This window comes from Neolamprologus brichardi, chromosome 9 (genome assembly GCF_056152115.1).
Source record: "Neolamprologus brichardi isolate AB-2024 chromosome 9, ASM5615211v1, whole genome shotgun sequence".
Taxonomy (NCBI): Eukaryota; Metazoa; Chordata; class Actinopteri; order Cichliformes; family Cichlidae; genus Neolamprologus; species Neolamprologus brichardi.
In genome coordinates this window covers 37,989,063-38,002,567 of record NC_142112.1, presented here as the reverse complement: position 1 = coordinate 38,002,567, position 13,505 = coordinate 37,989,063, and the positions used below count along the sequence as shown (strand labels likewise).

Here is a 13,505-nt window from a genome sequence, read left to right as displayed (position 1 = left end):
TGATGATTGTACACCATTTGTTATAACATAGGCTTGTTGAGGTTTGTAGATAGTTTTAATCCATCCAATAAAACCCTTGCCTAAGCCAAATCTTTGTAATACGGTAAAAAAAAGTATGTCCACTCGATTCCGTCAAATGTCTTTTCACAATCTAAAGATACAACATAAGCCATATAATTTGTCTGATTCAAATATTGTATAATATTTAACAATCGTCTAATATTTATAAATGAGAAATGATTGTGGACAAAGCTGTTTGATCAGGGTTTATAAGCAATGGGAGAATGCCCTCCAGTCTCATCGCTAATAGCTTAGAGAGTAATTTAGAATCGACATTGATGAGGCTGATCGGCCTATATGATCCAAACCTATCTGGTGATTAATTTTTATTTAAAATTAACGAAATATTAGCCTGTCTAAGTGTTGGGGAAAGACATTCATTCTTAAAGGAGTCTAAAAAAAATATCCGTCAATGATCTGGCAAGAAGATGATGTAGTTTTTTAATAAAATTCTGAGCAGAAACCAACAAGTGCTGATGCTTTTCCTCTAAAAGAATTGATAGCAAGTGGCACTTCCTCCTCAGTCACTGGGGTATTTAATGCTTCCCTTGGATTCTCTGATAACGATACAAAAAGTGCTTATCTAAAAATCCTGCCATCTTCCTATCTGTGTTACTACACTCTGATGAGTACACGTTCACTTAGAACTGCATTGTGGTATATGAACTAATATTACCCCTAAGATAGGCTTTGGCATTTATGATTTATTCAGACTGCTTGGCTTTATTTATTTCCCTTAATACATACAAACATTTTGTTTTTCAAAGTCTGTTTAATGAACTAAAGCAGTCCGGTACCGGTCCGTGAGTCGTTTGGTACCGGGGCCGCGAGAGTTGAGTTCAGGTGTGAAATGTATGGTTTTCAGGGTTTTTATCGGTTTTCAGCGTTATTTTATTATCATTTTTATCGTTTACTCTGTTTTCCTTGGTCTTTTCACGTGTGTTATGAATAAATTTTCTTTTTTTCGGTACCGGTACTAGTTTTATTTTGTTGTATTTATCCGCGACACCTTAAAGGCCGGTCCATGAAAATATTGTTGGGCATAAACCGGTCCGTGGCGCAAAAAAGGTTGGGGACCGCTGAACTAAAGCACTTAATTGTAACACACATAAAAATCAGGAAGGGAGAAAATACGTTGCAGCTTTTAAATGTAAAATCCTGTACTAGTCTCTGCAGGAACTAGTGTGAAATGATTTGGAGTTTTGAAAGAAATGGATTTAAGAACAGGGATTACCAAAGCACAAGTTTAAATATGAAAAGCCATTCAAATTTAACTGAGGTAACACATAAGATAAATAGATGAAAAACAAGTTCATTAAAAAAAAACTAAGGAAGTTGAAATGAAAGAAATTGATGTTTATAGCCATACACTGATATTTGGTACAATATAAGTTTGGTTAAAAACAAAAACAAAAAACATATTCACATAGCGTTTATATTACTTTAAAAAGTACAACTACAAAACACTACTGTGTTCTAATTGAACAAAGATTAACATTTAACAGGGATAGAAATTTAGAGCATTGAATCCCTCAGGGGAGAAAACCTTGATTTTCATGTCTATACTTGCAGATTCCCAAATTTAAGATCCAGGATCATTCACCGCCGGTCCAGAAATCATAGCTACCTCATAACATCCAAGTGTGACATCAGCTGCACTCTTTACAGGAGACTCTAGATGAACTCTGTGGAGCCTGATCTCAAGGTTTTTAAGTCTGACCCTGAAACCAGAAGTGGATCTTTCTGTCCCATCAGATTCATTGTGATCCAGTGTTTTCAGTCCTGCATGATCACGCTGATGCCATTGGTCACAGCTGAAGTTCTCTTCCATGTGTGTACGTTCATGAAGGTTATGACTGCTCGATCGTGAGAAGCTTCTGTCACAGTGTCTGCACTTGTATGGTTTCTCTCCTGTGTGGACTCGTTTATGCACTTTAAGCTCACCTGCAGTGGTGAAGGATGACCCACACTGGTCACAGACGTGGTTTTTGACTCCACTGTGAATGAGTACATGCTTTTTTAACGCACTTGATGTGGGGAAGCCTCTACCACATTCTTTGCAGTAGTTCATTTTGTCTCCAGTGTGTCTACGCTGATGTATTTTTAGGCTTTGTTGCCGACTGAAAGTTTTTCCACAAAGGTCACAACGAAAGTCTTTCCCACCACCACAGTGACGACAGGGTTGAGAACTGGATCCATCTGTGTCGCTCTGCTTCTAAACAAAGACACAAAGACAGTAAGTCAGGGAATTCCTTCAACATTTTTAGAACTTTTATTGTCATTGTGTAGTTTCTTGCACAGCGAAATTGGGTAGCATGTGGAAGGGATTAAGCACCATCACAGATTACAAAGCCAGAGACACTGCGCCGATCAACGCAGACTCTGCATTTACCAATGAGCTGAACGCGTTCTACACCAGTTTTTAGGTTAGCCAGGTGGCTAATGCTAACTACTGCCTTATAACAGAAGACGGTGACGTCAACGGCAAGGGGCCGGTGATCCGTATCGTAAAGCACGCCGTCCATACGTTGCTGAGAGTGAACACAAGGAAAGCGGCTAAGCCAGACAGCATCACTGGCCATCTGCTGCGTCTGCTCTGTGGACCAGCTAGCAAGTAAGCTCACTTCCATTTTCAGTGAGTCCCTGGCAAAGTCTGTGGCCTCCACAATCATCCCTGCGCCCAAGAACAACAAGCCCTCATGCCTGAATGACTACCGGCCAGTTGCACCGACTTTGGTGGTAATGAAGGTGTTCGAGAGGCTGCGAAAAAACATCATCTCCTTCTCCACCACAAACACCACAGATCCACTCCACTTTGCTTACCAACCCAACAGATCCACAGAGGACGTCATCGCCCATATCCTGCACACCACTCTCAGCCATGTGGACAGGAAACAGGGTAACTATGTGAGTAGAGCAGTGGCGAGAGAACACAGGGGTGTGTTCTCTCGCCACTGCTCTACTCTGTCTATACTTTAGACTGCGTGGCCACTCATAGCTCCAATACCATTGTGATCTACTGACGACACAGTGGTGTTGGGTGCCATCTCCAACAACGATGAGGCGGCCTACATGGAGGAAATGAAGAATCTGTCATTGTGGTGCCAGGGTAACCACCTCCGGCTGAACGTCTGCAACACCAAGGAGGTTGGTGTAAGTATCCCAGTGTCCACATCTCCTCAGATATGACATGGTCTGCCCACATACAAAAAGGCTAGCCAGCGCCTGTACAACTTCTGACAACTGAGGAAGTTCGGTGTCTGTCCAGGGATCCTCAGAACTTTCGATTCAGCCCCTGTGGAGAGCATCCTCACACAGAACATCTCATCCTGGTATGGGAACGGCTGTACTAAGGATGGCAGATTTATACATTAAATCGCTGCTGAAGGACTGCTCTCCTCTCCCTACAGGACATTTACACCAGGAGATGCTGGTCCAGAGCAACTCAGACACTGAAGGACCCATCCCAGCAACAAACCGTTGCTCCACGCCATCCAGTCAAGAACAGAGACTCAAGACCAACTTCTGGTTCAAGACATGCAGGCTAAAATAATTCTTCATTTTTGCATCCAGTTTATTTAAAACAAAAACAACTGTATCTAAGCAAAAAGTTCTATCATGTTCTTCATAAATACACATGAAAAGTTGCAACCAAATCGGTCTCACTCCCAATTTAAAGCAACAATAATTTTAAGTTAGTAAAGAACATAATAAGTCATCTAACACTGGCCAAATTGTAGCAGTCTTAACTATGGAAGAATGGGGAGATTGTGACTAGAGAAAAGTTATTACTTACTGGTTTAATGATTATGGAAGAAATAAATAATAGCTGAGACTAAAACCCAATAAGCACTGCTTTTATATGCAGTAGAATTACTAAGGAGTTATTACAGAAAGTTAACAAATTGAATGAGCAGAGTAGTTCCAAACAGTCAGGCTAAAATTAAAAGATAAATACATACCTCACAGTAACTGCACTTGTAGAGTTTCTTTCTGGTGTGGATCTCTTGGTGGAGTTTCAGGTGACGTGGAGCTTTAAAAGCCTTATTGCACAGGTCACATTTATAAGGTCTCTCCTCAGTGTGGGTAAACATGTGACTTTGTAAGTGTGTGGCTGTTGTAAACAGTTTTCCACACTGATCACAGCAGAAAACATCCTGTCCGGTATGAATCCGTACGTGAATATTGCGGTACCCTGGCGTGCTGAAAGTTTTCCCACAAATGCCACAGCTGTACGCCTTAATTCCAGAGTGGGTAACTAGATGACATTGTAAGTTGCTACTTTGAGCAAAAGTTTTACCACACTGATTACAGCTGTATGGTTTAACTCCACTGTGGATGCTTTTGTGTGTTTTTAAGCTTCTAGGATACGTAAAAGACTTTCCACACAACTCACAGCTGTATGCTTTAACTCCACTGTGGATGAGTTTGTGTGTTTTTAAGCTTTCAGCATGGGTAAAAGACTTTCCACACAAGTCACATCTGTGTGCTTTAACTGCACTGTGGATGATTTGGTGTGTTTTTAAGCTTCCAGCTTGGGTAAAAGACTTTCCACACAACTCACAGCTGTATGGTTTAATCCCACTGTGGATGAGTTGGTGTGTTTTTAAACTTTCAGCTTGGGTAAAAGACTTTCCACACAACTCACAGCTGTATGGTTTAATCCCACTGTGGATGAGTTTGTGTGTTTTTAAGCTTCTAGGATAGGTAAAAGACTTTCCACACAATTCACAGTTCAATGCTTTAACTCCATTGTGAAGGAGTTTGTGTGTTTTTAGATATCCTTTCTGGCTAAAATATTTTCCACACAACTCACAGCTGTACTCTTTAACTCCACTGTGCATGAGTTGGTGTCTTTTTAGACTTCCAGGCTGGTTAAAAGACTTTTCACACAACTCACAGCTATATGGTTTAACTCCACTGTGGATGAGTTGGTGTGCTTTTAAGTGTCCTTTCTGGGTAAAAGATTTTCCACACAAGTCACACCTGTACGGTTTAACTCCACTGTGGATGAGTTGGTGTGTTTTTAAGCTCCCAGACTGGGTAAAATCCTTCCCACACTCTTCACAGCTGTATATTTTCTCTCCCGTTCTTCTGTGAGGTTTGTCGGCCTCCTGAGAGTGCTGACTTCTTGCTCCATGTTGGTCCTGCAGTGACAGAGATACAAACAGAGGCAGTGAGTGAAATACAGTCGTGGAACAAACTGCCTGCAGAGCGAGAGCGAAGTGCTCTAATAGGGTGATATGGTACTACAAGGTCATTAAGATAAGATGGGGCCTGATTATTTAAGACCTTGTATGTGAGGAGCAGGATTTTGAATTCTGGATTTAACAAGAAGCCAATGAAGGGAAGCCAAAACAGGAGAAATATGCTCTCTCTTTCTAGTCCCTGTCAGGACTCTTGCTGCAGCATTTTGGATTAGCTGAAGGCTTTTCAATGAGTTTTTTGGACATCCTGATAATAATGAATTGCAGTAGTCCAGCCTGGAAGTAATAAATGCATGAACTAGTTTTTCAGCGTCACTCTGAGACAGGATATTTCTAATTTTAGAGATGTTGCGCAAATGGAAGAACGCAGTCTTACATATTTGTTTAATATGTGCGTTGAAGGACATATCCTGGTCAAAAATGACTCCAAGGTTCCTCACAGTGTTACTGGAGGCCAAGGTAATGCCATCCAGAGTAAGAATCTGGTTAGATACCATATTTCTAAGCTTTTCAGCACCGAGTACAATGACCTCAGTTTTATCTGAGTTAAGAAGCAGAAAGTTAGCGGCCATCCAGGTCTTTATGTCTTTAAGACATTCCTGCAGTTTAACTAATTGGTGTGTGTTATCTGGCTTTATGGACAGATAGAGCTGGGTGTCATCTGCATAGCAGTGAAAATGTATGCTATGTCTTCTAATGATGCTGCCTAGGGGAAGCATGTATAATGTAAACAGAATTGGTCCTAGCACTGAACCCTGTGGAACTCCATAATTAACCTCAGTGTGTGAAGAGGACTCTCCATTTACATGCACAAATTGGAGTCTATTAGATAGATATGATACAAACCACTGCAGTGCAATACCTGTAATACCTACAGCATGTTCTAATCGCTCTAATAGGATATTATGGCCGACAGTATCGAATGCTGCACTAAGGTCAAGAAGGACAAGCACAGAGATGAGTCCACTGTCAGAGGCCATAAGAAGATCATTTGTAACCTTCACTAAAGCTGTTTCTGTGCTGTGATGAACTCTGAAACCTGACTGAAACTCTTCAAATAAACCATTCCTCTGCAGATGATCTGTTAGCTGTTTGACAACTACTCTTTCAAGGATTTTTGATATGAAAGGAAGGTTGGAGATTGGCCTATAATTAGCTAAGACTGCTGGGTCTAGAGATGCTTTTTGAGTAAAGGTTTAACTACAGCCAGCTTGAAGGCCTGTGGTACATAGCCGATTATTAGAGATAGGTTGATCATGTTTAAGATCGAAGAATTAATTAATGGCAGGACTTCTTTGAGCAGTTTTGTAGGAATGGGGTCTAAAAGACACGTTGATGGTTTGGAGGAAGTAATTATTGAAGTTGACTCAGAAAGATCAATTGGAGAAAAAGAGTCTAACTTAACATAAATGGTACTAAGAGTAGCTGTAGATAATATTACATCTATGGGATGATTATTGGTAATTTTTTCTCTAATGATAAAAATTTTATTTGTGAAGAAGTTCATGAAGTCATTACTAGTTAACGTTAAAGGGATGGTTGGCTCAAAAGAGCTCTGACTTTTTGTCAGCCTGGCTACAGTGCTGAAGAGAAACCTGGGGTTGTTCTTATTTTCTTCAATCAGTGACGAATAGTAAGATGTTCTGGCTTTGCGGAGGGCTTTCTTATAAAGCAACAAACTATTTCTCCAGGCTAAATGACGATCCTCTAAATTTGTGACTCGCCATTTCCTCTCCAGATTACGAGTCGTCTGCTTTAGGGTACGTGTTTGAGAATTATACCACGGGGTCAGGTACTTCTGATTAGAGACCTTAGTTTTCACCGGAGCTACAGTATCCAGAGTCGTACGTAGTGAGGAGGTGAAATTATTAACAAGATAATCGACCTCTGTTGGGGTAGCGTTCAGATAGCTGCTCTGCTCTATGTTGGTACAGGGCATTGACGATAATAACAGTGGGTGGATTATATTCTTGAACTTAGTTACAGCACTTTCAGAAAGACATCTACTTTGATAAAGTCTACTCTCCACTGCTGTGTAATCAATTATTGTAAATGTAAATGTTATCAAGAAATGATCAGACAGGAGAGGGTTTTCAGGAAACACTGTTAAATGTTCAGTTTCTATGCCATATGTTAAAACAAGATCTAGAGTGTGATTAAAGTGGTGGGTGGGTTCTTTTACATTTTGAGAGAAACCAATTGAGTCTAACAACAGATTAAATGCCATGTTGAGGCTGTCATCTTTAGCATCTACATGGATGTTAAAATCACCCACAATAATTATTTTATCTGAGCTCAGAACTAAATTAGATATAAAGTCTGAGAAATCAGACAGAAACTCTGTGTAAGGCCCAGGTGGACGATAGATGATAACAAGTAAGACTGGTTTCTGAGTTTCACAGCTGGGGTGGACAATGTTAAGCATCAGGCTTTCAAATGAATTAAAAGTCTGTCTTGGTCTTTCGTTAATTAATAGACTGGTGTGAAAAATTGCTGCCACACCGCCCCCTCGACCTGTGCTTCGAGATTTCTGGTAGTTAGAATGACTCGGGGGTGTTGATTCATTTAAGCTAACATAATCATCCTGCTGCAACCAGGTTTCTGTAAGGCAGAGTAAATCGATTTATTGATCAATTATTAAGTCATGTACTAACAGAGACTTGGAGGAGAGAGACCTAATGTTTAATAATCCACATTTCACTGTTTTACTCTTTGGTTCAGGTGTGGATACTGTATTGTTCTTTCTTTGTAAATGTTTAAGTTGTTTGTTGCTGGTTTTTAGTTTGTTTTTTGTCTTTTTGGAAGCTGACACAGTCTCTATGGAGATGGGTTTTTGGGGGGGTAGCAGGAGGAGATAAGCTGCAGAGAGGCGTGTAACACTGCAACTCTGTTTCCTGGTCCCATCTCTGGATAGTCATATTTTGGGGGGTTTAATAAATTTGTCCATATTTCTAGAAATGAGAGCTGCTCCATCCAAAGTGGGATGGATGCCGTCTCTCCTAACAAGACCAGGTTTCCTCCAGAAGGTTTGCCAATTATCTATGAAGCCCACATCATTTCTGGGACACCACTCAGACAGCCAGCAATTTAAGGAGAACATGCGGCTAAACATGTTACCACCACCTATGTTTTTTTTTTTTTAAAACAACCAGCTGTGCACACAGTTTCAATAACAGTGTAACTGTGATATTTTTTTCTCACCTCCTGTGTTGAAGTCATTGTTTCCTCTGTAGTGGCTGAGCTGAGTCCAAATGGCTGAAACTGTTCCTCTGCTGCTCCACCAGACTCTTCTCCTCCTGTTACTCAGCTGGGACACAAAAAGTATAGATATGTATTTTATCCCTGACAAGAAGAAGCAGAGCAAATAAACATTACTACACTCCTCAGTGACAACAATACCTATGAAGCTTCAAGGTGAAACCCCAGAAGCAACTACAAAAAGAAAGTCATCAGCTGCCTACAAGAACTTGAAAGGGAAAAAGCCACTGAGCTCCCTGCATACCACCACCTTTACCCAGGGGATGCTGCACCCTGTGTATATGAACTTCCATAGATACACAAAGAAGGAGTCCCACTCAGACTCATTGGTAGCAGCATAAACTCAGCCACCTACAACATTTTCAAGCACCTCATCACCATCCTAGCTCCCCTTGTGGGGAACACACCCCATCACATCAAAACTCTGCTGACTTCACCAACAAGGTCCACAAACTTACACTTGATCCAGATGAAACCAGAGTGTCCTTTGATGTGGTCTCACTTTTCACTTGTATACCTCCAACCGAGGCAGTGGAGACTGTCAGGAAACAACTACATCAAGACAGCTCCTTACAAACCAGAACCAGCTTCACCCTGATCAGGTCTGCACACTGTTAGACCTCTGCCTTACCACCACATATTTTAAATACAACGAGGGTTTCTACAGACACAAACATGGATGTGCTGTGAGCTCCCCAGTGTGTCCCATTGTAGCCAAACTTTACATGGAGGAAGTGGAAAGAAAGGCTCTTGGTTCTTTAACAGGAAGACTCTAGACTAACTTTTTGCCAAGGTTGCACTGGTGCGCCTAGCTTTTTTTCTTAGGTGCACCAAAATTTTTCAACCACATCGTTGAACACCGCAGTTTTAACTGTGACCTTTTCTTTAAATTGCTGTCCTTACAGACAATATTGATTTGTAAATGATTAACTAACAATCTTGTCAACACAAAGTTATTTATTTGGAGCACCGCTCTACAAGAAAGATATGTTACTGAAAAAGTGCTTGTGCTTAAAGTGCTTTGGCAGTTTTAGGTAATATTGTAGACAATGTTAAACTTAGTCATCACATCGGCCTCCTCCGACGACCTGTTTGCTGCTGCCTGCCACTGAAAGGCAGTGTGGAGTTGGGGCACTTGGACAATGCATTTATCACAACATATAATTGTTTTCTGGATACACTGTGCTTTTTCAGCATTTCAATTCGAGTCACGAATACAGAATTGCCGGGCATGGTCTTTCCACACTCACGACAGTAAACGCTAGTGGTGCAACGGATCACGGTTGAGCCGAAATCCAAACCGATCCCACTCCACGGTTCGGTACGCACGTGATCCGAAGATTCGAAAAAGAAAAAAAAAAGTATGTGTATGGTGCGCGTGATCAGTCTGTCAAGCAGTAGTTATGGTCAGCAATAGTTATGGTCAGCGATAGTTATGGTCAGCGATAGTTATGGTCAGCGATAGTTATGGTCAGCGATAGTTATGGTCAGCGATAGTTATGGTCAGCGCTAGTGGTCCAAGTGAAGGAGCAGAGGAGTTTGCGGCATTTAAGCAGCTTTTTGCTGCCCAATCCGACCGGGCTGAAGCTATTACAAAAGCTATCGGGGTGTTTAGCTGCAGACGGGAGGCCGTATTCTGTTGTGCAAAACAAGGGGTTTAAACTGTGATGAACGTGCTTGAGCCACGCTATGATATCTCGTTGTGCGTCCACTTCAGTGTGACAAGATCGTTCCAAGCATGTATGAGCAGGAGAAGTTTAAAGCTATGGCTGAACTGTCCCAGGCATCTTCTGTTGCTCTAACTACAAATGGGTGGAGCTCCAGGGCAACAGAAAGCCACGTGACCGCTCGTTATATCACAGCGGAGTGGTAGATACAAAGCCCTGTACTGCCCTATAGATTACATTAGATTAGATGAAACTTTATTCATCCCTCCGGTGGGTTCCTCCGGGAAATCCAGTTTCCAGTAGCACAGCACCGACAGAAGTTGCAGAATGTGAGCAGAAATATACACATATATACACATATATAAATACAGAGAATACAAAAGGGATAAATATAATAAATAGGAATAAGAATACAAGGGAACGGCACATTTCAAGTATTGTGAGTCTATTACATCGTTGGATATTAACAAAAACTATTGCACAGTGAAAAGGCACTACAGCTTACTTGTTCCCCCCTCCTTTGTCTCTGTTTCCCCTCCCTCTCCCCTCCAGCGAGGAGTTAAACAGTTTGATGGCGTGTGGGACAAAAGTCTGCTGGTCTTTGACTTTGGGAGAAGCAACCTGTCACTGACAGACTCCTCTGGTTGTTTATGGCCGTGGGCAGAGGCTGCCCAGCCTGGTCCATAATGTCCATATTGCACCTTAATTAGTTTTTATATAAGTGCGTGGAATGAGTCTTCAGTTGAATGTTTTTTAATAGGCAAAAATACTTAAGTAAATGGCGAGTCGAATTTTTGTCTTTTTTTCTATTTTTGATGATCGAAAATTGATCCGATCCATGATTTAAAACCGTAATCCGATCCGAACCGTGAGACTTTTGATCCATTGCACCACTAGTAAAGGCAGTGCATTATGTTGTCAGCTTTACTGTATCACAGACAGGGAAACTGGTCAAGCTACTCTATTCGAAATGTATTCACTTTCCCCCTTTTACTGTCAGTGGGCTGTGGCTCGGAGTCGATCATATGTGGCTAGTTATTTGATGCGGTCTCTGAATCAGTGTTAAACATAAGCTGAAAGGCTGATGGCTCCGTGTCAGAGCACTGGCTATGAATTTCAGACAGATCAGGCCTTAACTTAATGAAAAAGTTATCAATTGTTCTTTTCATCTTTCCTCATCACCCACAGCTACATCCAGTTCTTTCGGGCCTAGATTTCTATAATCCATTTGATTCCGATTCAGCAGGTCCGGATTTGATTCAATTCAATTTTGACTCACACAGTCAGAAATATTATAATTCTAGTCATTTATCAGTATCGGCATTTGTGAGACAGAGGTGTAAGCATTATGGCAGTCAAAGGATAAAACACAGGAAAACATGAAGGAGATTCCTCTGGCCTGGCTTTTTGCAGCAGATAACCTGTTTTAGCTGTTTTGTGGTTGTTGAAGTAGTTTTGTGAGTTTCAACCTGAGATTCTGGCATTTCTGGCAAAATATATTCATATTTCAAAATCCATTCACAATTTAATAAATATATATCGCATTGTTCATGCTAAAATCAATTTGAATCAGTTTTGAATCGATTTTCTAAACCCACCCCAACTCACGTTTAGAAAATTGATTCAAAATTGATTATCACTTCAAATAGAAATGAGGCTGTAGAGGTTTGGTGCATGCAGGAAAACAGCTGCAGGGACAATGAAAAGACTTTTCTGCTCCAACTTCTCCCAGCATGCTGAGCTAATGATTAGTTGGTGTTTTTCTCCAAACACTCTCTCACTCTTCTCTCAACGTGTTCACAATAAACTGTGAACAGACACCGAGGAGAGCAGCAGAAGACCTCATTCAGGAGCTAAACTCAACATGAACTGAACTCACAGTAAAGTTAGCTCGGTGCTTACCTTTAGATGAGCCCACAAACCGAGAGAAACTCCGTGATGAAGCCGGAACTCTTTCCAAACACAGGAAACAGATCAGGGAGCAGAGACCCACGTGGTTCACGCTGATCCCAGCTATCGATCAGGACGTTGGTAGTGGTATATGATCGATGCTTCAGTTTGTTTCTCTATTTACTTCCGTTTCGTGAAAAAGCAGCTCTCTCTGCTCGACTCCTGCACACACACTTTGCTCCGCCCCCTTCTTCCTGCTTTTCTGTTATTATTCTTGCAAACAGCAACGCAGTCAGAGGTCAGAGCGGGAAAGAATATCCAGGTCGCTCATTTAGTGCTGAAATGAAGTTTCAGTCATACATGTAAACTAAAAGCTGACATTAAAAATAATATATTTATATATATTATATTAATTCCAATGAAATCTACCCTTTCACAGGGTAGAAGGGGGAGTGGACGCTGGCGCGTTTTGGCTGCCGCTGCTGACAGACCACGTGACTTTCGCGCATTGCATTGTGGGTGCAAGTGGCAATAAAATCAAAACACTGCATCAAGCGCTAGTATTTCCAGCACCAGTAATCATTAATTCTGCGGATTTAATCCTTACTTGCATTTTATTTTCCCCAAAAACAGTGATGTACAAAACGACGGAGAACACGGCAGGTCCGTACAAAGACAGACGTGACGAAAAGGCAAAAAAAAGTACGAGGAAAAAATCAAAGGAGTGAAAGGGTCAGACCCATATAAGCATACAGAGTGGAGTAAGGACGTTAGCGTGCTGCCCGACTTTCATCACGCACGCAATAAAATGCAAGTAGGGATTAAAACCACAAAAGGAGCCAGCTCGCATCGTTCACGGACATGACTTCACATTTTCAATCTCTATTGCTTAGTGTAGCTACAAAAGTTTATTTTTATTCTCTTAACTTACACTGTCTGCCTTACCTGTTTGGCTGGCCTACTTTTGGACATATTTACTGTCAGATTAGCATCAGCTGTTAGCCACTGGGCTGTTTTTGGATAGCTGGTGTTCTGGGAATCGATCCTACCTGGAAAAACATCCTACCCAATGTTTCTGCGCAGACGTGGCGCATGCGCACAAAAACCAACGCCGAATTCACTTCTTTTTCTCTCACCCATCCGGAATACTTCTTAAGGTTATGGTTATGGTTATAGTATAACATCATGCTAAGGTGCTGTTCTTCCTTCTGTGCCATTGTAAGGTGACCTTGAGGGTCTTAAAGGCGCCTATAAATAAAATGTATTATTATTATTATCATCATCATCATTATTACTATTATTAAAATGTGTTAAATTACCGCTTTTATTAGAATTTAACAATCCAACTTTAAACTTCAAGAATAAAGATGCCTGAACATGAAAACAGTTTTTATTTTTCGAGTCAAATCATTCTTATTTATGT

The 13,505-nt window shown here is 41.1% G+C and overlaps 1 protein-coding gene across 1 annotated transcript; it reads right to left on the bottom strand.

Moving 5' to 3' along the window:
- Positions 1-1,146: 1,146 nt before the first annotated feature.
- Positions 1,147-12,301, bottom strand: LOC118453429 (uncharacterized). Its single transcript, XM_087846589.1, has 4 exons — positions 12,095-12,301; positions 8,469-8,574; positions 4,023-5,207; positions 1,147-2,275 (listed from the first exon to the last, which is right to left on the bottom strand). Exons 2-4 carry the CDS (start codon positions 8,484-8,486, stop codon positions 1,643-1,645), a joined length of 1,836 nt encoding a protein of 611 aa, XP_087702715.1. The 5' UTR covers positions 8,487-8,574; positions 12,095-12,301; the 3' UTR covers positions 1,147-1,642.
- Positions 12,302-13,505: the final 1,204 nt, after the last annotated feature.

Bases quoted from the DNA above. Each gene is read 5' to 3' on its own strand.
- LOC118453429 (XM_087846589.1), bottom strand. The intron at 2,276-4,022 runs GTATGTATTTAT...GTCTTTGTTTAG, and splicing joins ACAAGTGCAGTTACTGTGAG to AAGCAGAGCGACACAGATGG.